Source organism: Myxocyprinus asiaticus, chromosome 40 (assembly GCF_019703515.2).
Source record: "Myxocyprinus asiaticus isolate MX2 ecotype Aquarium Trade chromosome 40, UBuf_Myxa_2, whole genome shotgun sequence".
Lineage (NCBI taxonomy): Eukaryota > Metazoa > Chordata > Actinopteri > Cypriniformes > Catostomidae > Myxocyprinus > Myxocyprinus asiaticus.
Window position 1 is genome coordinate 21,598,529 of NC_059383.1, and position 27,772 is coordinate 21,626,300.

General features: G+C 37.3%; 1 protein-coding gene across 10 annotated transcripts in view; it reads right to left on the reverse strand.

Annotated features, from left to right (window-relative positions):
- Positions 1 to 26,066, reverse strand: part of LOC127431339 (rap1 GTPase-activating protein 2-like) — a 71,232-nt gene extending 45,166 nt beyond the window's left edge. For 2 of the 10 annotated variants that reach the window (XM_051681738.1, XM_051681744.1), the window contains exons 1-2: positions 24,736 to 24,935; positions 18,830 to 18,865 (exon numbers count right to left, since the gene is read on the reverse strand). In XM_051681738.1, the coding sequence (XP_051537698.1) occupies positions 18,830 to 18,865; positions 24,736 to 24,782 (83 nt within the window). In that variant the 5' untranslated portion in view covers positions 24,783 to 24,935. Of the gene's footprint in view, positions 1 to 7,086; positions 7,238 to 17,734; positions 17,771 to 18,829; positions 18,866 to 21,419; positions 21,439 to 24,735; positions 24,936 to 25,826 lie in introns of those variants that run through there. The other 8 variants (XM_051681746.1, XM_051681745.1, XM_051681748.1 and 5 more) reach the window with 8 other exon arrangements.
- Positions 26,067 to 27,772: the final 1,706 nt, after the last annotated feature.

Sequence of the window (27,772 nt, forward strand, 5' to 3'; positions counted from 1 at the left end):
AAACATTTCAGTCAAGTGTTTCAAAACTTTTGTCTGGTAGTGTATGTACAGTGCATCCGGAAAGTATTCAGAGCGCTTCACTTTTTCCACATTTTGTTATGTTACAGCCTTATTCCAAAATTGATTCAATTCATTATTTTCCTCAAAATTCTACAAACAATACCCCATAATGACATTGTGAAAGAAGTTTGTTTGAAATCTTTGCAAATTTATTAAAAATAAAAAAACGAAAGAAATCACATGTACATAAGTATTCCCAGCCTTTGCCATGACACTCAAAATTGAGCTCAGGTGCATCCTGTTTCCACTGATCATCCTTGAGATGTTTCTACAACTTGATTGGAGTCCACCTGTGGTAAATTCAGTTGATTGGACATGATTTGGAAAGGCACACACCTGTCTATATAAGGTCCCACAGTTAACAGTGCATGTCAGAGCACAAACCAAGCCATGAAGTCCAAGGAATTGTCTGTAGACCTCCGAGACAGGATTGTATCGAGGCACAGATCTGGGGAAGGGTACAGAAAAATTTCTGCAGCATTGAAGGTCCCAAGGAGCACAGTGGCCTCCATCATCCGTAAATGGAAGAAGTTTGGAACCACCAGGACTCTTCTTAGAGCTGGCCGCCTGGCCAAACTGAGCGATCGGGGGAGAAGGGCCTTAGTCAGGGAGATGACCAAGAACCCGATGGTCACTCTGACAGAGCTCCAGCATTTCTCTGTGGAAAGAGGAGAAACTTCCAGAAGAACAACTATCTCTGCAGCACTCCACCAGTCAGGCCTGTATGGTAGAGTGGCCAGACAGAAGCCACTCCTCAGTAAAAGGCACATGACTGCCCACCTGGAGTTTGCCAAAAGGAACCTGAATGACTCTCAGACCATGAGAAACAAAGATTGAACTCTTTGGCCTGAATGGCAAGCGTCATGTCTGGAGGAAACCAGGCACCGCTCATCACCTGGCCAATACCATCCCTACAGTGAAGCATGGTGCTGGCAGCATCATGCTGTGGGGATGTTTTTCAGCGGCAGGAACTGGGAGACTAGTCAGGATCGAGGGAAAGATGAATGCAGCAATGTACAGAGACATCCTTGATGAAAACCTGCTCCAGAGCGCTCTGGACCTCAGACTGGGGCGAAGGTTCATCTTCCAACAGGACAACGACCCTAAGCACACAGCCAAGATAACAAAGGAGTGGCTCTGGGACAACTCTGTGAATGTCCTTGAGTGGCCCAGCCAGAGCCCAGACTTGAACCCAATTGAACATCTCTGGAGAGATCTGAAAATGGCTGTGCACCGACACTCCCCATCCAACCTGATGGAGCTTGAGAGGACCTGCAAAGAATAATGGGAGAAACTACCCCAAAATAGGTGTGCCAAGCTTGTAGCATCAAACTCAAAAAGACTTGAGGCTGTAATTGGTGCCAAAGGTGCTTCAACAAAGTATTGAGCAAAGGCTGTGAATACTTATGTACATGTGATTTTTTTCGTCTTTTATTTTTAATAAATTTGCAAAGATTTCAAACAAACTTCTTTCACGTTGTCATTATGGGGTATTGTTTGTAGAATTTCAAGGAAAATAATGAATTTAATCCATTTTGGAATAAGGCTGCAACATAACAAAATGTGGAAAAAGTGAAGTGCTGTGAATACTTTCCGGATGCACTGTATATATTATATATATATATATATATATACATACATTGTATTAAAATATGTAGCTAAATTTAATATAACATCTTTTAGTATGCAAAATTTTATTTTATTATATATTGTTTTATATGATTTTAACCACATTTGAGATACAAATTCCATATAGCCTATTCTATCCATATGATATCATATTGCATGTGTAATAATGATATGACTTGTCAGTTCTTGAAATTTCTTGTCAGCTACCAGAGGTGTAGTCAAGACCAGACCCTCCAAGACTCAGACCCAGACCAAGACTAGACCCCTTGAGACCAAGACAAGACCAAGACTAGACCCTCCAAGACCCAGACCAAGAATATGTTTATATGGTCTCGAGACGTCTTGAGACCAAGACCACAAGATCAAGACCCCACCTCTGGAAAAAAAACCCTGTTCATTAACAAATCAAAATATTGTAATATGATAATAAGAACTGTCATTTTCATTGAAAACATGGCTGGCCTAAATTGCCTTGTGATGATAGTCATCACTAGTATGAAATCAAATATAATTTTACATAATTTTCATTTTAAAGAGTTTGGAGATTGGTAGGCATGGTTATGTACTTTAATACTGTTATATGATAAAATTCTCATTTTAAGAAAGTTAGCAGTCTAGCAAATGGGAAATATATATATATATATATATATATATATATATATATATATATATATATATATATATATATATATATATATATATATATATATATAAACATGTCAAAGACAATGTGACTAACATACCTATTGAATGATGTTGTACCACATGCTTCACTTATTAATGTGTGACATATTTAACAGGTTGCTCTCCATTTCTTATTTTCAGAATCTTCTTCAAAATTTTCAAATGCAAATTTTACCACTGCAGGTTCTGATATTTTCCAGACAGCTATATAGAGAAAACAGTCCAGTTTTACGAGATGCCTTCGTAATCCAAAAATATATAAAATAATTCAACTAAAGTGAAGTGACTTGAATTGGCTAGTGCACAACAACTGAAGTCTGCATGGCATTAGTCTGGTTTTCACTGCATGTACACTATTAATAATTATGTATACTATTAAACTATTCAAACAACTATGCATAAAGTTATGCACTGAAAATAACAGTGAAGAAAAAGCAAGAAAAATGCTGATGTGAAATATTCGGAATAATTGAAAATCACATTTTGAAAGAACTGATTAACTGAAATTAGTCTGACTTCCCAAAAGCTTGGTTAATTGAGAAATGTGTTCCATATGCATTATTATTCTAACAAAATAATACTGTTTATTTTATTTTAAATCACAGACATGTCAGCTGAGCGCATAAATGCAACGACCAATCAGAGGCGTTTAAGTCACCGGCTCAGCCGTTGCTCACAGACTGAGTTCTGTACGTGCTTACTGCCGCACTCTCAAGCAAGGAGTAAAAACGATGTAAATAAACATTTATTGAGCAACTACGACAGCTTTATTGATTATAGTGAGAGTTTTGGGGAGAGTGCAGAACTCAGTGAGATTGATTGACAGCTTCAGTGATTATAAATGCAGCGCGTTTTGCTCGCTTTCTGTATATAATTTAATCACAATTTAAATAAGTTTTATTTCATGCTGCCAAGAAGAGGAACATTGTAAAGTTGTCCGTTTGGTCACTGTCTTAATTTATGCTACTAATGAATAAATATAATGAACTAATTCAGGGACACAGTTCTCAGCTTGTTTGGGATGTGTAGCTGCATAAATATGGCATGCAATAAAATTATAGTAATAGATATTATTAATAGCGATTACAATATCAGGGGAAAAAATCTTTAATTATGATTTTAGTCATAATCATTCAGCCCTACTCCCGCCAATAAAGAACACCTCGCAACGTAACAGTCTTATTGGGTCGCGCGATTACCCCGAGTGAAGTCACGGCTTCTACATGGCAGATGTAATCATAAATCATTAATGTTTATTTTGTGTTGTTAAACCATAGTTCTTGCACTTACATTCATGTGATAAGAGATGGTGCTTGCCGACACATGCTGTATGACCGAGGCAGAAGTACTGTGCTTGCAAATTCTCAGTAATGGTAAAGATGCAGCGCCAACTAGTGGCTGAAATAATAATCGCGTTTAGTGCACTGGTAAATACACAGCGGTCTTGACCATCAAGACCATCAAGACCATAGGCCGAGACCGAGATACAGACCAAGATTTTAAATGTTGAGACCAAGACCCAGACCCATACCAAGGCCAGGTTTATATGGTCTCGAGACGTCTTGAGACCAAGACCACAAGATCAAGACCCCACCTCTGTTAGCTACACATTTATACACAAAATTTGCAACACTGGAACTTAAAAGCTAAAATGCAATACTACATTTTCACATTTAAGTGCTTGTACTATTTAAATAATAATAATAATAATAATACAGCTGTATGAATATGACCTGCAATCTCTTATTTAAAACTGTGGCCATGGGAAAGTAAACATTTACAGTGACAGCAAAACATTTCAATTTCATTTTCATGTGTTGTGCAAAGAAATATATTGGTTTCTTACAGCTTGTTGAACATGCATTTTCACTGCACAGTATTAACGACACAGAGCAAAAGCAGTTGTCAAAAACAACAGCAGAAATGTCCATGACCTATTATTCCCAGACTTTTCCAGGCCTGAGAAAAAAAATAAAATAAATATATATATATCATTTCAAAATGTCCTCGTATTTCTGAAGGTAAGGAGGTGGACTTGAAGATCTGATGTGTTTGCAATCATCTCAACTTTGGGAAGTAGAAAAAATATACAAAGTGAGAAAGAAATATACAAAGTGAGAGAGACCAATCAGTGAGATGAGATGTAAAAGGAGAAAGTCAGACAGTCTCAGAAGTAAACTGAGATCAGTAAGACCGTGAGAGGATGAAAAACACAGGATGGCAAATCAAGAGGTAAAAGAAGAAAGACAGAACGTGGTTAAGCTTATTAAAAAGACCATCATATCAGCATCTTATATTGGGGACCATCATCTAAAAGAAAATATTATGCTGATCTTTCCAGAGAGTAGGTTTGGGTTCAGCTTAGTCTAATTGCTTTGCTGCTGTTATAACACAGATTCACATTATGAGAATGAGATTTCTCAGCAGGAAAAGTCATTACGACTGTTCCTCTTTCGAATACAGATTGGCAATTGTTGCTGTCTTTAGCCTAACTGCCTCCAGCAGAAATGAGTTTCACTGTAATAGGGCCATGTGAAACTGTGGTGTGGAGGGAAAGGAAAATTTGCACAATGTCACAATGTTTGCAAACATACAGGCAGAATTGGTGCTGAGTGACTGAGTTTTAAAAACCCCATGAAACTGCTCGACAAGTGCAGTTTTCTTTTTGTGTTGAAATATTTCCTACTGAACCAAGAAGATTTTCTTTTAAATTCCCAACAGCCTTTAGTTTTTGTCACAGAACTATGATTTGCTACTTGTTCGGTTGCAAGTGGTACTAGAGGGAGGGGCATTATCTCTCTAGGGAGCATTTGATTAGACCAAAATCTGTGCAGTTCAACATGAGTCATCAATCAATTTCATTCATTTTTCCAGAAGACAAAGACAGTAAAGCTTTAAATGCTAATATGTGCTAAAAATGTAACTTTTAGGAGTACACTATTGGCTTCAAAGCCAATACGGACTAAAAACCATAAAACTCCAATTATGATTCCATGGGCTCTTTAAAGGTGAATAAAAAGAAAGTGTATATCAATATATGTATACTTACAAGTATAAGAATAACACTATAAATCTCAGATTTGATATCCTTCACAATGGTGTATCACCAGAAAATCAAGATCTAGCTTCCTGCTGTAAGCAGTGCAGTTGTGTAAATATTTTTTCCTATGAGAGGATCTCAGTCTTCTAGCTACACATTTAATTTTCATCAGTGGAGAGCTCTGCTCCTGTAGGGTATGCTGGAGAGATCGACGGACAGAGGAGAAGAGGAGGAAAGAGCAGTGATGTGGAAGAGGCACTCTCTTCTGAGGACAAGCAGTCACAAGATAAACTAGTGTACCAAGTGCACTACAGTAAGGATAAACTCTGCTTAGATAGGGACCAAAACATTTTGAAGGGTGGGGGGGGGGGTGGTCGCAGGTGTTGAAGTCATAAAAACAATGTTACTCTTTGGTCCTGACTACAAACGTTAAATGCAATAAAGGCCCAAAAATTGATCATTTTTTTATTTTAAAAGATATGTTATTTTTTTTTAAGTTCACACAGTACAAGACAATTTGTCTGCATTGAAAAGAAAGAAAGATCCCCCCCCCCCCATGAGAATCCTAACACTGCTCTTTTCCATACAAAAACATATTGTATGATAGTATTGAAAAAGTTGGTATTGAAAAAGTAACAGCATATGGTTATGAACAACATAGGGTGAGTAAATGAGTGAGTAAATGTAAATTTTCCAATTTCCAATAAACTTGAGTCCCACCTTCATCGATTTGATTGGCTATTTCAAATTACATTGACAAGCGTTGTTAGACTACAGAGCATGCTAAAAAATGTAACTTTTTTTTTAAACCATTGTGTTATTCCTGCCACAACAATGACAATTAGACAGCGGTGCATAATGGACTGCAGCTGAACAGCAACAAGGATATCAGTTATTGGGGTAGGGGCTAGATCTAGCCATATCTGATTATTGGATGGGACTTGTCCCCCTCAATGTATATTGTGGTTACGGCCCTGCTGTTACACAATCAGTTTTTACTGTAATATCATTTTTTAAAAATTATTCTGCAAATACATCTCTTTCAGAACAAGTTTGAGCAACATTTGAAATTGTGCTAAAAACTAGACCTTCAAAATCCAGAAAAAGATGCTACATTATCTCTTCTCCATTGCATGGCTGAGAAAGCTGCTACTGGTTTAGATTTGCAGAGAGCAGAGAGAATCAGAGCGTGTGACAAGCTTTACGGCGGGTAACGGATTATACTTTCATCACTGGAAACCGAGCTGAATGACACCCAAGGAAACGCAGCACACCAGTAGCAATGAGCCACTTACTAAGACCTTTAAAGTCAAACTGTAAGGATATTCTGTCAGTTTATGTAATACTTCCATAATCATTTGAAATGACAAAATATGTCCTACCCTCCTCACTTTCAATGAAAGGCAAGCCAAACTCTAAAACAACATCACCCACAGTGCTTTGCAAAGACATTTCTACATTTCACAATCACAGTTTGAGTGACTACCATGAAATCCAGATTTTATTCATTAAGCCAGGGCAACAAAGTCAATTAAATAATTTAGCATGGTTCTACACTTAAAATAAAAACCCGAGAAACTCTTTGTTATGCATTTTCTTTGTAATATGCATGAAACGTTCATCAAAATACATAATCACAGATTTTGAAATAGTTAAATGGGAACTAAACTCACCAGAGTCTGCGAGGCATTTTTATGAGCTGAAGGTAATGTACAGGTCTCTAGTTATTGAGTCTCCAGTTCCCACCAACAGTTGAAATAATAGCCAGAGAGAGAAAAGCACATACACTGGCTACTGATTGCACAACCACACTCTTAGGGTTTGGATGCTCCACAAGTATATAGCATTCCACTTTATCATGAGAGAATGAGAGAGAGAGAGAGCGAGAGAGAGAGAGAGAGAGAGAGAGAGATGAAGGGGGGGTTGAAATCCTCACAGACACCCTAGTAGCCCTGTCTGCTTTGTTCACTTTGATTATGCGACACACACACACACAACACGCACACACCACACACAGATATGTCAGCAGGTTCAGAGAAGGAGCCAACAGCAATAAATTGACTGATGTCTGTAACACACATTACACAAACCACTGTACGCTTCTGAATATATTATAGGCATCAAAGGTTGAATATTTGACATACTTTAATATTTAAAGGGATAGATCACCCAAAAATGAAAATTCTGTTGTCATTTACTCTCCCTCATGTCATTCACAACTCCAAACTAGGACATTCTTTATTTTATGGAACACAAGAGAAGTGATTTTGAAGAATATGGATGCTGCTTTTTTTCCATACATTGTGAATGGTGACTGTCAGTGGAGGCTGTCAGTCCTTAAAGGAATGTTGTGGGTTTAATACAAGTTAAGCTCAACAGACAGCATTTGTGGATTAATGTTGATTACTACAAAAATAAATTTTTACTTTTACTTTATTTTACATTTACTTTAAAAAAGAAAGAAGAATTGAGGCACTTGGAAGTCAACATGATCACTGGGTAAGTCTGCATGCTGTTTCTGAAAGTTCCTGTACCCTAGGATCGGCATCAGTATGCCGACTCACTGCCATGCCCCATCACCCATCGGACATATCTGGAATGGCTCAACAACAATTACTTTCCCTCGTGGTACGACTGTTAGTGCGTTGCGTCAGTTGCATGGGAGACCACACGAAAAGTAATCACGTTTGTATAAATAATCATGAGCATGATAAGGAGGTTGCATTTTCATCCCTAACACTGCATTTTGTCTCTACAAATGGTTAGGGTAAGATTTGGGTTTTGGTTGGGGGGGTAGATTAAATAAAATAAGCATTTCTCTTCACTGTTTTACACCCTGTTCAGCTGAAAACAATTATTTTTACATCTGGCTTCTGGCGACCTCTCCTGGATATAAACGGATGTCACACTTGTTTATATGCTCTGAAACACATACCGCTTTTGCCTCTGGAGGCAGTGTTTTCCAATTCGGTCAACATATACCGAATTTTATGTGAGATCAGGCTGGGAAGTGAATGGGGGCCAATCCGTAAATGTTAAAATACTCACTGTTTCAAAAGTATAGCCACAAGACATAAAGAATATGTGTGTAAACATGATTTTAGTGGGATAAAATCACTTATTAACCTTTTCTGTATAAAGTTATAGCCAATTTTGTTACATGTTGATGTAATGTCAACAAACCCTAAATCCTAAAATGACTGTAAAAATGACAATTTAAAAAACTTTACGGCTCAAATAATACACAAGTTTTAACAGAAGAATTAATGCGCTTTTATAAAATTACAAGCTTCACATTTCTGTGTTTAAACCCTCTACAAATTGACCACATTCATTTTCATTGTAAGTGCCTCACTGTAACCTCGATTTTCGCTTTTTTTTTTTTTTTAATAAAAGTATTTAATTTTTGTGGTAATCAACATTATGCCACAAATGCTGTCGATTAAGCTTAACTTGTATTGAACCCAGAACATTCCTTTAACACAGGCCCGGTTCCAGATCAAAATCACTGAGGGTGCTCTGTAAAAAGTGGAAATGTATCGTAATTACACATTTTTATAATATTTTAAATCACATTTAAATGCTACTAAAACAACGTAAAGAAATGTATTGCTTCGCTTTTTTTTTTTTTACATGATCTGTCACTGAAAATGACAGCAAAATGCTGCACCTGCAAATTATTGCATACTGATTTGCAAAATCATACACGTTTATATGTTTTGATGCGCATTTTGTGTGATCACAGAATAAAGGGATTTTTGTGTTTGCTGGGATTCAAGGAAATCTACTTGCCAATTTACAGTATTAGTCTTACATATTCAATTGAGCAGGGGTGTGCAATTATGTTGCCACAGGGGCCACATCAGCTGTTAAGTAGAACATGGAAAAGAGAAGATGCTGTTTCTTTTAAGCACAGAAGTAGTGCACTCATGCACTCACTCAATGAATGATGCACAATTTTCTGAAGTGTGTACAGACTGATAGGACCATTCTGTGATTGCTTGAAGTTTCACTGCTACATTTCTATCATGTGTTAGTAAAACTGAATAAAGGCTGAATAAAATTATTAATTGTTTATTTTACCATACTTCAATGCAGTGGTAATTTAGTATTCAATTTAACACTCTATATCAGGAGTCTGGTTTAATAGTCAAATAAAATATTCAGAAATAATAGATTCTAAAAGCTTATTTTAATGTTTGCCGCAAAGTGGATAGAGTTGTTTTATTCTGAAAACATTATCAACCCGTTTAGACACGCTCATGGGTCATGATGTGGGTCTTGTCAACGGTTTGTTTGGCATCCCATTCAGCACACAGCTAAATAATACAGGCTGAATGACTATGATAAATGATTACTGCCAGAGTAACATTCGCATACAGGTGTGAGGGACTTCAGCATTTCACAAATAATACAAAGAACAAATATTTTCCTCTCTCGCGTATCCCCTTGTAGCAAGGTTGAAATGGGAAAGGAGGAGGCAGGAACTGGCTGAACCATCAAAATAATATTTAATGAAACAAAAAGACACAAAACATAAACGCACGCACTGCAGCTGCATGTGGCTCTCTCCCGAACTGCCGCATTCCGCTGCACTTATCCCTCTCCTCGGCTGATTAGCCTGCATGGGGGCCGGGCGTGCGTAGTCACGGCCCGCCCCCGCCCTCCTCCTCGTCACACCCCTCCGTGTGCGAATGATGAGATGATCTTTTGGGATTTAACTAAAGTTCATCACTGCAAAGGTTTGCTCGAAGACTTGGCACTAAACAGTACACGCAGCCTCACGAATGGACACGGAGTGGCTGCACCACACTTTCTTTGAGCATAATATTGCACAATTGAGCGCTAGATTTTTTATTTTCGAAGAGGAGAGAGAGCGAGCACTCGCATGCCAGATTGCATAAATTAAGTATGACATAAAGTGAAATATTTCCAATTTGTGCAAGTATAAATCTCTGATTAAGGGTATAGCATCTATTATATGGCAATCCTGAGCATATTAAAAGCTTGTGGATGCGCGATAGGTACCAAAGCCAGATAAATGAAAGATCTAATAAAAAGCATTCATGATAAATCAACCCACGGGCAGTAGTTTGCCCTGGTCTGCAACTGATGGTGCATTAAGGTTTGTTTGAGTGTGCTTAGCACCCTCAAGCATCCCCATACAACCAAGCCTGCTTTGGGTTTTTTTTTTGTGGATTTTTTCCCTTTTTCCTCCCAATTTGGAATGCCCATTTCCCAATGTGCTTTTAAGTCTTTGTGGTCACATAGTGATTCACCTCAGTCTGGGTGGCAGAGGACAAATCCCAGTTGCCTCCGCATCTGAGACCGTCAACCTGCACATCTTATTACGTGGCTTGTTGAACACATTGCCACAGAGGCATAGTGTGTATGGAGGCTTCACGCCATCCACTGTGGCAACCATGCTCAACTCACCATGCGCCCCACCGAGAACGAACCACATTATAGCGACCACGAGGCGTTTACCCCATGTGACTCTACCCTCCCTAGCAACCGGGCCAATTTGGTTGCTTAGGAGACCTGGCTGGAGCCACTCAGCATGCCCTGGGATTTGAACTAGCCAGCTAGCGAACTCCAGGGCTGGTAGCCAGCGTATTTTACCACTGAGCTACCCAGGGCCCCGCCAGGCTTGCTTTAACATTCTGCCTAACATCTCTTTTTGTTTTCCACAGAAGATAGAAAGTCATACGTGTTTGGAACAATATGAGGTGAGTACATGATGACAGAATTTTAAGTTTTGGTTGAACTATCCCTTTAATATTTAACACAAGTCAATATATCATGAGCAAAACTAAAATCAAAACACATTAAAAAAAATTTGCAGACATCATTCCATGATTAATGAAGCCCTACAATTAGCGCGCAGACATATGCAAGACAACATGCACGTCACACGCTTTCAAAGTTACTGCGTGTGTCAAATGCATTTACATGTGCATGTATTAATATAATGTTACTGACAGGCATGTCAACACAAGGCTTCAAAAATACACCAAACTTCCCTTGAAGACTTGCTTAAGGTGGTAAATACAACACTCTGTTATAATACTGACATGCTGTGTGTGACCTTCACATGTCACCACATGTGTTAAAATTCACTGGTCTAGTATCTGTAAATCAGTATTGTGGAAGCTACTTTGAAACTGTAGCTTTCCAAACAAAAAGCTACAACTACACTGAAAAAATGGTAACGTGCAATTGTTAACTATTTCTACTTGATCTAATCCTTAAAAATGACTTTCATTGGTGTAACCCAATTTGCCAGGTTGATTTAATCGGAATTAATTACATTTTTAACTTGTTGATGTTACCACATTAAGCACATATTTTAGGCTACCTGACAAAACATTTTTCATAGTGTAAGTAGTAGTGAAAGTAGTTAGTTACACTACAAGCTACTAACAAAAAATAGCTAACTACATTGACGCTATTAAAGGGGACAAAGCTTTATAAATATATAGCTATTGTATATAATATTATTGAAGCCTACTAGAAAAGACAGCAAATCTATTGTCCCGCAGCTAAAAAATGTAGTACAGCTTGCAGTATTGCAATTTTTAGTTAGTTAATCCTCAACACTGCTGCAATTCAAAGCAAATGCAGCATACGGTTTGTAAATGACTTCCTGATATCACACTGAGCATAAATCACAATAAGCATGTAAAGTCCTGTTTATGTTTATTTTACTCATGCCTGGTTTGTTTTATGCCATTTTTTTCATTAGGATTTAATACATTTTCTGCTGCTCTTGCTAGCTTTGCATGCTATAAGGTCTGACTTTTGCATGCATGCAAACAAACAAGCTAACCCATGCTGATCGACATTACGCAATTGCAACCTTACATGTCCTGCCAGCTTTGATTCGTGAAACATATGTGTGTGTGCACACAAGCACACAGACACACATTCTTCCCTTCCAAGCAGGACTGAACAGTGGGTGAGTGAAGAGACATGGAGATCCCAACTGTTACCTCTCCACCTGGTTGCTCGCATGAAGCTTGCCAGTGTAGATTATACACAAAAAGTCAGACTCAAAAGTCAGTTCACACAATGATGAAAAGACCAGCAAGCTGGTAAAGAGCATATTGCGCTTAGGATGCTGGTGTGCTGATGTCCTCACCAGGCTTGTAAAACACTTGCTCAGCAAGACTTCCTTGGTCAATCTGATTCAAAAGAATGACCATGTTGTTTAACTAACTTAAAAGAGAAAGTCTTGCTGGTCTTGCATGGATTTGCTGTAATCTGCAATTACAGATTCAAACCAAACCATCATAATCCAACCTGAGCCCGCATGAAAATTCTCACTGATCTAAACTGGTTTTACATCTGGTCAGTAGTTTCCGTTTGCATGTTGTGCATACAAAATGGATGTTGTACACATTCTTAACACAAGTTGCGCAAACACTTTTAAATGATGCAACATTCCTCTGATTGTCTTGAGAAATGTGCTTGATTTAATGATGGTGTGATTGTCGTTATCATTGAAGATTTGATTGTGATACATGATTGCTGTGACTAGATATTAACTATAATTAACTATCATAAAGTATATACAGTATATATATATATATATAAATATAGGGTTGGGAGGGTTACTTTTGAAATGTATTCCACTACAGATTACAGAATACATGCTGTAAAATGTCATTTGTAACATATTCCATTAGATTACTCAAGGTCAGTAATGTATTCTAAATACTTTGGATTACTTCTTCAGCACTGGTAGATTTTTTCTCTTGTTTTGACTATAAAAACTCTGGCAGTAAGACAAAATATATTTTCTGAAAAACCTAAATATCATATGCAGTGTTGTTTCTAAAACAAAATAAATCAAATTGATCTTGTTCTAAGGATTATTATCAAGAATACGATTTTTGCCCTAATATCAAAGGTCTTACTAGAAAAAAGAAATTATGATCTAACGTGAATTTTCTTGATAAAAAAATATGATCATGCCTGGTAACGTGCATGTAAAATGGCTAGAAATAGCATTTTAGCTTAGCGTAAAGCTGACAGTTTACACAAGGATTATTTCTATTTCTTCTGCTCCAAACTTACTTTAAACTTACTTCTCTGTCTGCTCGTATGAATGTAACACATCATAAGAAAACACACACACCGTACATATATATATATATATATATATATATATATATATATATATATATATATATATATTACAATCAGTACTAATTATTTCACATTATTACACGGCTCTCTGGAATACTCTATTCTGATCAGTCAATTGCGCCATCTAGCAGTCTGATATTTCTCTGTAACAACCGCACATCAACGTGACAGGCTGTTCATCCAGGTATTTGCGAGCCTTTGTTCCTGCTTCTCAGACCACTGTGCAATCTCTACAAGTAAGCTAATAAAATAGTTTCAACTCAGATCAATGATTCATGTGCATTTATTAATTTATTTGGCAAGTAGTCTTGTAACAAAATGCATAATGAGCAATCATACATTCATTAATTATAATATAAACACCAACAGAAATCCGATGCAAACCGGAGGTGGATTTCAGCTGTTCAGCAATTTATTTGTTCTCACAAAATTACAGAATTTCAATGCAAATCAATGTTTCATGTGCATTTATTTGTTTATTTGGAAAGTAGTCTTGTAATCAGATGAATAATGAGGAGTCAGCCGGTTGTTATCACAAAATAGACCCCTTCAGGGTGATGCAAGACATGGGCACCTGCAGGATTTAATCTGAGGGTACGCACAGAAATCTGCATAGAGGTCTGCACGGGCCTTAAAATGAAACCCGACCTGTACCCGAGACCGTGTGGCCCGACCCTACCCGGCCCGAACGATAGCATTAGATTTTAAGCCCGAACCCAACCCGAAATCACTAACTATTTAACTTCTCCTAGCAAGTACTGTTACAATAGGCTGTATTTTATGTAAGCATATAGGCAACATTCGTAACACTATTGAAACAGTAAACATACACAGTTTTAACAAGGCACAGCAGCCCCTTAGTACACTAGAGCAGAAGGGGAAAAAAAGAATTGATTACCATTTATTTCATGAAACTTCACTTGGTGCAGAACAATCTGGAATAAAATTAAACACTGCAACAGAGACGTTGAAAAAAAAAGCAAGACGAGTTGCAAATGTCAAAGATATTTGCCCAGCATGTGTTTAAACAATTGGAAAACAAATTCGGTGTTACCTTGTTCACATGACACAGCACTAGCTGAAGTTTCTCAAAGTTACCTCTAAAAAAGACAGCCTTTTGTTTCAATTGACTGTAGGTAAATTTACACTGTATCCAGAGCTGTTTTACTGTGTGAAAAACCGCTCCAAATGATTCAGTGAGAGAGCGGTCTGAACGAATTATACTGAATCACGAATCGATTCAGACCATTTTGCAAGCTCGTTTGGCCAATTCACTGAAAAGAAGCAACTCAAAAGAATTATTCATTCGCAAATTGGGCATTGTTAGTTCTTTTTAACAGCCAACAGAAATACGGGACACATTTCATGATTAGTGAAATATTCTGAGAGTAAATGTTTCTCATGTCAGTCGGAGCGCTAATGTTACGCACAGTGCGTACGCCATACAGCTGCAGGCGCCACTGATACAAGAGTCCTCTGCTTTGCATCGTGATCCTGATCACCCTGTCGGGGTTTATTTTGCGATAACAACCAGCTGACTGAACATTATCCTTTACTTATTTTATTAATTGTCCAATAACCTATACGCTGAACTGATTTTTAAAGCTGCAGTATGTAACTTCTGCACCACTACCGTCAACAAACAAAATTGCAAAAGTAAACATTGCTTTCAAACAACCTTTTCAAACACTCCCCCGTTTTACGATGATCAAACAAACAGACTGTCCCGCCCCTTACTCACATCATTGCTCGAGCCAAAGCTGTTGTGTCTGACTGGACGTGCCACTCAAAACAGAGCAATTTTATAGCACCAAAGAGAGTGGAAATCAACCTACAAATGGCTTAGTTGTAGTCTCTGTATATTAAGCTGGGATGGGAGAATGTATCTTAACATTAAAAAAGTTACACACTTCAGCTTTAATTATTGTTTTAATCCTGCTTTTTTAAACACAAGGATAACTAATAATTCATTACAAATCTCTGAAGGTGATAGGCCTGCTTTATGAGACGAATATTGCATTGAATAATAATAATATTACGATCATAAAACAGTAATAAAGTAGAATAATTTATGCAAGCAACATTACAATGTTAAGTTACTGTACCTGTGAACACTGTTGTTTCCTGTTGAATGCATTGTTGTGTAATTGTAGTGTTATGTGCTATTTTACAGGCCTACTAGACTGGCAGGTGCTATTAGCAAGTGCTAATTATCGGTAAACCCAATATTTGATAACCGATAACTGATAAATCCCACGGACACCCAAATGTTCTGTTGGGTTTAGGTTTTCTTTCTCCAGGACTAACCTAAAACCAGGGCTATAACCACCATAAATATTGAGGGGGATGCCCCACCAAACTTTACAATTAAAGAAAGAATAAGAAGTTTTTCAGTGACTTATTCTAAAACTTTTACATTTGGTCCCCCCCAATCTCAAATATTTGGTCACATCCTTGCCTAAACCTTTGCATCAGATTGTGGAAGAACAGTGTAATTACGATCTTGTTGCAGTTGTAGTAATTCAGGTCATTCTTCATTACATTTAAAAATGTGACTTATGAGTCCTTTTAGAATTGCTAATTCATATAAGTTATGTAATACCACAGAGTAGATCATATGGTCTACAGACATTGAAGGTTGCCAGTGGGATTTCTATAAATAGATACATGCTGTAGAGTGTCCTTCCTACGGGCATTCAAACATATTAATGACCCTTGCCCTTTCATCAATTCACCTCAAAGCGATTAACAAATGGGCCTCAAGAAGGCCAGTATCAGCCAACAGCAGCAAACAGTGGATCATTTCCATGTGTATGATCTGTAGTCACGACCCTATTCAGGATGATGCACTGATCCGCACGACCCGAGCAGAACCTCCTTTCCACTCTGATGCTCTGAACACTTTATAAATTCACTTCATCATGGCCTTTCAGGATCTGAAAACCCTGTGTGTTTGTTTGTGTGTGTGCTTTTATGTGTAAGAATGATAATGCTGGATTTGCACATGTGCCCATGAATAAGCTAAATAATGTGAATGACCAGATGGGTTATAAATTGGAAAATTTGGCGAGACAGAAGGTATTAAAAGCATTGCATTAATCTCAGTGAGTTTGCTGCAAAGATTCTGAATATAAAGTACCATGGCATATTATTTGTTAAGGCTGAGCAGTGAGCTAGCTGTATGAATTGAATGTGATGAGAGAGAAAAATCATTGGCTGTGAAATAATAAAATAAATAGACAACACATCTTTCTAGTGCGCTACAGTGTCTGCCCACTTTTTCAGCTGTTTTGGTTCCAAAAGTGTTTTTCCCATATTTTTGTTTTCCATAGGATTTTCATAAAATCCTCCATAAGAGTTCTAAACCATGAACCAAACCAAAGGGCTCTGAAAAGATTCACAACATTACAAACTTTGATTTGAAGAAAAAATAGGATTTGAAAATCGGACAAAAAGACAAAGGTACAAGACTGTCTACTCACCGTCTTTCGTGAGGGCATGAACTACAATTCCATGAAGAATTGTGAATAACGTATTCAAATTAAAAATGATGGAAAAATATAAAACTATTGATTTAAAGTTATTGATTATAGTAATAGAATTAATGTGTAAAAAAGGTCTGTGGGTAACATTATTTATGTTCTGTGACATTTCACACAGTCATATCTCAAATTTTGAAGATTTTGTTTTATATATATATATATATATGCGTTGCTAATAAGTTGAAAAAAGGGGCTATTAAGTGCTTGACTCAAATTACAGTTAATGTCCTTTTGTAGCTTCTTGTTAGCAACGTAGGTTTTTAAAAACACAGCAGCTTCAAAAGTCCCGTTAAAGGAATGATTGTTTAGTTGTAGAACAAAAGTGAAAATCTCTTCGTCATGTTAACCACAGACCTTATTTTACTGATAACTTAAAAAACATTCTCAAAGGAACCGATTGGCAAATTAGTCTTCCAGGCTGGCCTACAAATTGAGGTCCTGACTGAACAGCTCTATTAACATGTTAATTGACATCTAACTCACTGAACTGTACATTATTAATTACTTTTGGGCTGAAAAGAGCCAAGAAGTGCTACTGTTTTATGTGTGACTGGTTGTTCAAATAACAACGTGTAGTTTTAAAGGGATAGTTCACCCACAAATGAAAACTCTCTCATCATTTACTCACCCTCATTCATCCCAGGTGTGCATGACTTCCATACTTCTGCAGAACACAATCAAAGATTTATAGAAGAATATCTCAGTTCTGTAGGTCCATACAATGCAAGTGAATGGTGACCAAATATTTGAAGCTCCAAAAAGCACATAAAGGCAGCATAAAAGTAATCCATATGACTCCAGTGGTTTGATCCATGTCTTCTGAAGTGATCCAATCGGTTTTGGGTAAGAACAGACCAAAATATAAATCCTTTTTCACTGTACATTTTGCCATTGCAGTCTCTAGGCACAATAATTACTTCAAGCTCGACAACACTTCCTAATGCTTGACACATGTGCAGAGTGCTAGTTGGTGCTAAGAAGTGTAATGGAGCTTGAAATCATGATCGCCAAGGTAACTGCTAATGTCAAGATTTATAATGAAAAACTAGTTATATTCTGGTCTGTTCTCACCCAAAATCGACTGGATTGCTTCAGAAGATAATGATTTAACCAATGGAGTCATATGGATTACTTACTATATCCTGTGTTTTTTGGAGCTTCAAAGTTCTGATCACCATTCACTTGCATTGATATGGATACTACTTAAGTGTAAGTAGTAATTAACATTAACCAAGATTAATACTGTAAATGTGTTCAAGTATTTTTAATATTATCTATTGTGTTAACTAATGTTAATAAATACAACCTTATTGTAAAATGTTACCTGTGTAGTTAACATAGGCATTCGCAAACGTTTTGCTGTAGTAAATGGTATTTTAAGAGTTTGGCAAAGACATTGGGGAAACATAAATGCAGTGAGAGCAAAAAATTACTACTACAAATATACTACAGTATATTTTCTATGTATATATGAATAAATGGGTCATCTTGTAAAACAAAAAGCATGGGTTAATATAAATTTCAAATGGACCAAAAGAAACGCAATGTTTGCGTAATGACCACCATGTACATATGTACATTTGCATGCAACCCTATGACAACAGCACTGTCTGTAGTTTTCATCAAGTAACAAACCTCTCTTTACATCTGTTCATAAAACACACAGATAAGAGTTTATAAAGAGTCAGGTTTTGTGGGAGAGGAGGGTGCAGACAGTACTCACTGAGCTCGAAGGGCACTACTGGTAGACTTGTCAACCCTGCATTTGAAGAGGAAAGACAAGAAGGCATTTAAGATCAAAGAACAAACATAGATGGCTATAATTTGCTTGGCTAGACATTGCAGTTGATCTGAAAAGACGCAAGGAATAAAATGGGTTAAAAGGGGCACTTCTGTGATGTCTCATCCCGGTATGATTTTTTTAAAATTACTGTAGCATGGTGAGTTTAATGCCTAATTAATGCTGACATGCAGGAAAGGTCACTCACCAGCACTGACTCCCCACAATGTCACATCAAAACATTACACACACACACACACGTTGTTGCGGCTATCCTTATGAGGACTCTCCACAGACATCATAATTTTTATACTGTACAAACTATAGATCTATCCCCTAACCCTACCCCTCACTACATTTACATTTTAAAAAAAAGGTGAAAAATTAATTTTAAAAAGTACAAATCATTTCCTTTAATGTCATTAACTTGTATGTAAAATAATACGAGCTATCCTGTTTGAAATTTCATACCAACTACACATTTTAACACAAATTATTAACAAGTTGAAACCTAAAAATTAAGCAGAATTACAATTAAACGCTTGTATTATGAAAAAGTGCAGTGTGTCATAGCTGTTTGAATGTGATCTGCCAGATCCAATTTACCTTCACGGGTGTTGAAAAAAAGAACATTTAGAGTGACAGAAAAAACACCTCACTAGTATTTTCACGTAGTAAATGGGTGCTGTAGACTCACACCATTAACTCTCTGTGAAAAATACTTTCTGTGCTCCCACACATAATCTATTTTGATCGACTCTTCCCAGTACACTCTAATACAAACAGGAAGTTAGATGACAAAATTCGGAAGAGCGGAGCATGGAAAAGGGGCGGGGCTGAATAAGGTGAATAAAGAACCACTAGAACGGAAGTTCCGAGACAAAATTTTCAAGATGGCTGCACGCTAGTTTCTCTGGCGCATAAGGTGATTAAGTGAGGACATCTCATAGACTTCCATTAATTTCATAGCAGGTTAATGATATTTTCTATTCCCTAACCCTACCCCTATACTCATGAAACATCCCATTAATTCTGAGCAGGGGTGGTTGTAGGGTCAGTGGATATTCGATGATTAGCCCAGACCTCTGTTGATACGTATGGGGCCATCCTTTGATGATATATCGGAATATAATGCACTCTATTCTAAAATGTTTACCTCCTTAGACACGAGCGTGACTACTGTGTGCATTTTCCATTTCCCTTTTTCCCTAGTAGCACCTAATAAACATGCAAAATAAATAAATAAATAAATTTCCTAGAGCTAATAGTTTACCTAAAAATTGATGTCCACATATATGTGGACAGTGAGATTAAGTTGTGAAATTTTAAATAATATCAAGCTATTGAAAGTCAGATTTTTTCCATCATATTGTTTATTTTGTTTCCAGGAGTGTGGGTTATTCATGTTTTTGAAACCATACAGACATTAAAGCTGATTTTCTGTAAAGCTGCTTTGCAACAAAGTGTTTTGGGAAAGCACAAATACAAATTTTTGTTAACATTAATTAATGTTTTTTTCTACTTTGGCAACAAAATCTCAATGTTTTCTCTTTGCACTGCCAAACAAACAAGTGATAGCCAGAAGCATTTACCAATCAGAAATTAGCATAATTACTTATTAAACCATGTTAAAATAAAATTTGTATTAGAAATTGTGAATCTAAGTACCGATTACCATTGAGCCAAGCATTAGTACTTCTGACATCATTACAAGATGATAAAAATTATTCAGGATTTTACTGAAAACATTAATGGCTTAAGTCCCGGTAGCCCACCCATAGAGTCGCACATGATTCTGAAGATCAAACCAAACTAGGTGTCACACCAAGACCTCTTTTGGTGTAAAGTATCTTAACATGTCATAAAATAAGTGTTTAGTGTGTCTGTAAGTGTATATATGGAGGCTTTGTAAGAGACAGATGGTGGTAGCCAGCAGACCCTCACTGTGCCTCCAACAGAGCACCTATACTGGATCAAATGTACATGGTACAACACACAATATGGATAAAAAAAAAAAAGACCTTTCCAACTGCTGCACAAGCTATAGAGCAAGGGCCTGAAACACTTGACAGAAAGTCATGTTGGTTTGAAACAACATGCGGGTGAGTAAATTATGACAGAATTTTCATTTGTGTGAACTATCTCTTTAAATCTAGACAGCAAATCAATTGTAACTTTCTGCTTATTGCTTTGGCCTTGTTATGCCATAGTTATCTTTAAGGATTGTTAAAAAAAAAGTTTTATCGAGAACATTACCTGGCTCGTGGCCCATTTGGTAATTACTGTTTGAGACTTCTGCCTTAGAGCACGGGACACTAAATAAACTCTGACACTAGAATCAAATATGTTTGAAATATAATAAACCCAGAGTTTATTACAAATAGAAAAACACACCGCTGCATGTGTATGTTGTCTTTCTGGTGTCAAGAAGCATCCATCTTTTTCACTCTCCACCACAGTGAGGGATTTTTCAGAATTTAGAGGTGTACCAGAAAAATAATCTGATAAAATATGATGTAAAAAGTACACTTACACATGACGTTCCTCAGTACGAGGTCAACAGCTCTTATCATTTATTTGTGAGTGTGCATCTGTTTGTGTGAGTACAGCAGTGTCACTATCAAACATGCAGTGATGGTGACTGGGTGTGGTGTGGATGTGGGTAATTCTGAGAGAGGAAGGGTGTGGGCATGTGTGTGTGTGTGTGTGTACACATGTGACAAAATTTCCCACAGAAAAAAGCTGACACAGGCCCCATATGAAGTTCTCATTCACTAGCAGCAATAGTGAATAACTATATATTCGTATATGAATTATGCAGAGTTCAGATTGTACTAATCTGATTATCAAATAATCTAGATGAAAATAAATGACAGCTGTTGTTGGTGTATCAAATATCTGTGAATGTGAAAATAACACAAAATAACTGCACACGTGTGCAATCTCTCAATTAAATTCACAAATAACAAACCCTAAGCTTAAGCCTAAGCTAATTTTAAACTTGACTCTCAGCCTAACACTAAGGCAAAACACAATTCTAAGATTAATGCAAAGCCTAAACCTAACTCTAAATCTAACGCTAAGGCTAAATTTGGCCCTTGGCATAATGCTAAGCCTTAACTTTACCCTGAAACCAATACAAAGCCCAAATTTAGCCCTTTGTCTAACGGCAAGCTAAACCTAATCCTCAGCCAACGCTAAACCCAAACCTAATGCTAAGGCTAGACCTAATCCTCAATTTAATGCAAAGCCTAAACCTAACACTTAGCCTAAAGTTTAGGCTAAATTTGACCCTTGGCCTAATGCTAAACCTAAACTAATCACTCAGCCTAACGCAGAGTCTAAACCTAATGCTTGAGCCTAACACAAAGCCCAAATCCTCAACGTAACACTAAACCCAAACCTAACCTGTAGCCTAACAAAAAGCCTAAACCTAACCCTAAGCCTAATGCTAAACCCAAACTAACCCTCATCCCAATAAAAATCTTAAATCTGACCCTCGGCTTAATGCTAAACCTAAACTTGACCCTCAGCCTAACGCCAAGTCTAAACCTAATCCTGAGCCTGACACAAAGCCTAAACCTTCCCCTTAGCCTAACGCATAAACCTAAATCTAATCCTGAGCGTAAATCAAAGACCCACGCCCAAATCCAAGAACACTTGTCGTGCAACTTCCAGGCAGATTCTAGATGTTGTCACACTCCACAGTAGGGATGGGTGGATCGATCCTAAAGTATCGATACTTCCGATACTGATGTTGCATCAAAAATATAGATCTTCACACAAAAATATCAATTCTAAAAAAAAAAATTTAAACTAGGGATATTATTATTTGGTTACCATGAACATGATCAAAAATCATAAGCTTTTAAGCAAAATAAAAAGGATTAGGCTATATTAGCAAATACTTGTGCAGGATGGGAACTATTTCTTCTTCCGCTCATCTTAACATGCATGCTGAAAGACACAAGCAGACAAGTGCTTGTGCCGTCACAAGGCTCGTTCAAACACGAGGGATCAGTGCCTTGTAGAGGTAATGATAGAAATCAGAGGAAACAGCTCTGGACAGTAGTGTAGTCTAGGGCATATGCAGGCATACACCGTATGCCCACCTATCTTTCTTAGGATTTTGCATATGCCCATCTGAAATAAGTGATGATATGTATGGCCACCAGAACAACGACTTTTGACCCGGAAATTTTTCAATCTACTAACGTGATACCGCAGCACCGTTGAGTGAATTGTGTTTTTTATTTTATTTTAAAAAGTGTATAGATTTGGGGGGTCTGGGTAGCTCAGCAAGTATTGACGCTGACTACCACCCCTGGAGTCGCGAGTTAAAATCCAGGGTATGCTGAGTGACTCCAGCCAGGTCTCCTAAGCAACCAAATTGGCCCGGTTGCTAGGGAGGGTAAAGTCACATGGGGTAACCTCCTTGAGGTCACAATTAGTGGTTCTCACTCTCAATGGGGCGTGTGGTAAGTTGTGCGTGGATCGCAGAGAGTAGCATGAGCCTCCACATGCTGAGTCTCCGCGGTGTCATGCACAACAAGCCACGTGATAAGATGCGTGGATTGACGGTCTGAGAAGCGGAGACAACTGAGACTTGTCCGCCGCCACCCAGATTGAGGTGAGTAACCGCGCCACCACGAGGACCTAGTAAGCAGTGGGAATTGGGCATGCCAAATTGGGAGAAAAGGGGATAAAAAAAAAATAAAAAAAACATTTACAGAGACTCTCTCTAAACGCGTATGGAGCTGCGGGAGACGGGAGCGGAGCGCAACTGATGGCACATGCAAGACAGATAGTCCGACTAAGCTGATCAACCAATCAGAATGTTAATTTCAAATGTGATTAGATATTTGCTAACCAATCATATTTTCCATTTCAGTAAGGGGCAGGACATTTCCAGCGTCTGATGCACAAGCATCCCTGGAGTAACCATAATTTGCGCTGTAAATTTATTTCCCAGCTAAACGTGCATATATATTTAAATTTAACTTATGCAATTAAACTTTGTGAAAATACTGCATGTTATTGCACCCCTGCTAGTTTTTGATGCTCTTGTTTTTTTTTGTTTGTTTTTTTGGCCTTTTACTGCTGTTGTCGGTGGTGCCTTTTTCTCATGATAGAAATATAAATTGAATTGATTTGATAAGTAGGAAAACAATTTCACTATACACAGAAAAGCACATAATCCCTCTGTGGTGACATACAGGCACAAACACAAATAACAGCATTTAATGATAAACATCCATACTGATGCAAATCACAAAGCCACACTCAGCTCCACACTCAGCCAATATGTGTGAGATCAAGGTTTCAAGAGGGTAGCGAGAAAGGAAATGTGAGAAGCAGAGCACTCAAGCAGGATGCCAGTATGGAATCATGTTAATGTGCACTCTAATACAACTATAACCTCTTTTAAATTATTTAACATTATGGAAAATATTCAGCATTATCTCAGAGCATCGTATGAAATATCTGGCAGCTCAGCTGGACTTTGAAACATTCGGAATTAGGGCGTTTGCTGTCAAAGCACAGGCTGAATTGACTCCATAACCTGTTGAGCTATAATAACACTTTTTTTTAAACAAGTGGTCAAGAGAGAGTTTTTTTGAGAAATAAGAGGTAACTGAGTGCATGTGAAAAAGACAAAGGGGTACAAAAAGTGCAAAGAAGTGGGAAGCAGATTTATACTGCAACAGATTGTATTTAACAGAAAGAGAGACAGAGAACAGTGATTCAGTCTGTCTGATGAAAAAGAGCAAGCAATTAGAAAAATCCAGTAATAAGGGCAATGCCGGTGCCTTGATTTAACATTTACAGAAAATATATTCACTACTCACTTAAAGATCTGCACCATCAAACTCCACTGTGGTACTATTTGAGACATCCTTTTTCCAGCCCCAAAGGGGTGGAAAGAGCTGGAAAAATCACTCTGGAACCCACTCTCCCAACCCACTATCTTTTTGAACTGTTGCCTTCTGGCAGGCACTACAGAGCATTGAGCACCAGAACCGTCAGGCACAGGAACAGTTATTTCCCTCACGCAACATGAACAGTTAAAACTGCTCCATTGAGCAATAATTAATGTGCAATACACAGTTTAGTCTTTTATATTATCCAACACATCCAACCTCTTCTGCCATTACATTCCTTTGCACTGTATATAACAGATTTGTATTTGTACTTGTATATACAAATATATATATATATATATATATATATATATATATATATATATATATATATATATAGTCTTATTGTGTATTTCTATATATACTTATATTTTCTATTCACTTTTTACTTTTATTATATTTTTTTATTATTATCTCTGTCTTGTATTGTTTGTGCACTTGTATGTGTAAGCATACTTGGCAATAAAGCTCATTCTTTTGTAATTATGTTGAATACAGGTTGGATTTCAGACTAATAGGTCTCTGTTGAAACTGTCACAGCAAATAAACTAATGAGAGGTAAGATGTACTGTTCTATAAGATTGAGCAATGCTTGTGGGGGAGAATTTCTACACAACAAAGGGTTTGTCACAGGTAATCCTAGCTGACTAGATGCCCTCTGATCACACATTTGCATGCCTGATACTTTATGCCACCAAAACAAAGAAACAGAGCCACACTCACAATACTTTTTCAACTCTCTTCATATCAATATGCCCTAGATTTGCTCTGTATTTTTTTTATTATTTTTTTTTGTCCCACAAAGCCATCATTTAATACTACAAATGAATGCAGATTAAAAAACAGCACATGCAAGCATGCTGACATATTAAGATAGATAAACATTACCAAGCACATCACTGAAACTCTCATACACACACACACACACACACACACACACACACACACACACACACAGGGCATCTGGCGGACATTTCCACACAACTGACAGCTGATGTTGTTCCACATGAGCGACATACCATCCAAATCCACTGAAGGACACGCTCCTCTTCCTCCTCAACATGGTCCCTGTTTTTTGGGGGGTTTTTTGGCCTCAAACTCCAATTCTTCCCCAGTACCCTAACAATCCCTCTCCAGTCTCCTCACTGTCCTTCTTGAATCGTCCTTCTGTCTCACTGTGCTTGTTTCAGTATCTCACAATCAATCTCTATCTCTCACTCAGCTGGCTCACTCTCTCACGTTTATCTCTCTCTCTGTGCAAAATGATTTCATTCTCCACCCTCTTTTCTCACTCTGTGTGCATATGTGTGTTTGTGTGACAGTTTTTGGTTCTTGCACCTGCTATGCCGCTCCCTCTCACTTCAGCACCCAACTCCTTGCACGTTAAGAGTAAAAAGGAGGGTGTGGAGGAAGAGAGAAAGGGTGAGGCTCTCTGGGCCTTCTGTTGGCTTGAATATGAAATATCAGACAAGATTGTCTGATATGGCCATATACTGTAAGAAGAAATAATTGCAATATAAAAGAACAATTTCATAATTTCTTGTGATTTATCCTATTAACTGTCATTATCATTTTACTGGCAGAACCCAGCAAATTCAATTATCCTTTTTTTTTTCATTTAAAAGAATGCACAGAAATCTACCTTGTCTTTCAATCCCACAATACAAAATCGCCTGTGGCTCTAAGCCAAAAACTGATGTAGCTGTAATTGCCATCAGACATGGAGAACAAATAATACCTTTATTAAATGAAGAACACAAAGAAAAATACTGTGGTCATTAAGAAGGTAGCATTTTATTCTGTATGCAAGAATGTAAGTGAAGACCTGCACAAATAAGCATTAAAATAACGGCCCCTCCTGGCAGGATCACTTTAATAGAAAACCATGCAGCTAGAGGACACCGCTGGATTGAACTCATTGATATTGTTGTCTTAAAATAGTTAGATGAAGGAAGTGTGTCACACCACAGGACACTGATGACAGTGCTTACAATTTCATGTTAATTACCCACATAACTATGTGTACATAAAAAAATAAAAAATAAAACAAATCAACGAAAACAAAAAGTTGGCCAGAATATGTACAAATACAAATATAAACAAATATAAATATATGTCAAATATAAACATACCTCTTAAAGTGCAGATCTTTGCAGATTAATTGCTCATATTTTCCCTCTATGTGAGTTTGTTGCATCTTTATATCTGCAGTGTTTTAATTTCTTTCCCCAGATTATTCTTAAGAAAAAGTGAAAAGCCTTATGCTTTTACAGATGCTGTTTTTTTCCATCCTTTAAACAAAATAAACCTCAAAGACTCTAACAGCCATAAAGTAATATTTTACATTACTTATTTTCTGCATTTCTGTCAGACATGAACATTATTCAGCAAGGTGTGCTAGCTGTGTCTAATACTATGATAAGAGGCTGGCTTCAGCTCCCAGAAATGCTTTGCAGTATGAATAAATTATGCAAATAACTATGTACTACTCATAGCTTTCCTGTTTGCCGATTTTATTTACACTGCTGGTATTGTATTTGTTGTAACTTGCAGTTATTTGTCATTTTGTGATTACTCAGAGCTCATCTTCTACTTAATGTGTGTTTTTGGTTGTCACCTTTATTGTGATTTGTATGTTAAATAATGAAGTACACGCAAGTTAACGCTTGACTGTGTGTATGTAGAAATGTACCTGAATGTGTCAGTAACTTGAAATTAAAAGTAATTATATGATTCAAAACAAAAGCCATTATGTTCTCTTAACCATTCTCTCTCTGTAATTGGGTCAACGTGGGAATGACTGTAGGGGCTCAGAGCGGCTGCCGGCCCAGATCAATACTATAATTATTTTTTAGGTTATTTTTTCTAATTAGGTTTTGTTTGGTTGTACATAAATGTACCATGACGAGTCATTAAATATGAAAAAAATTACATTTTTGTTCATTTGGTTATTTATAATTTTTAA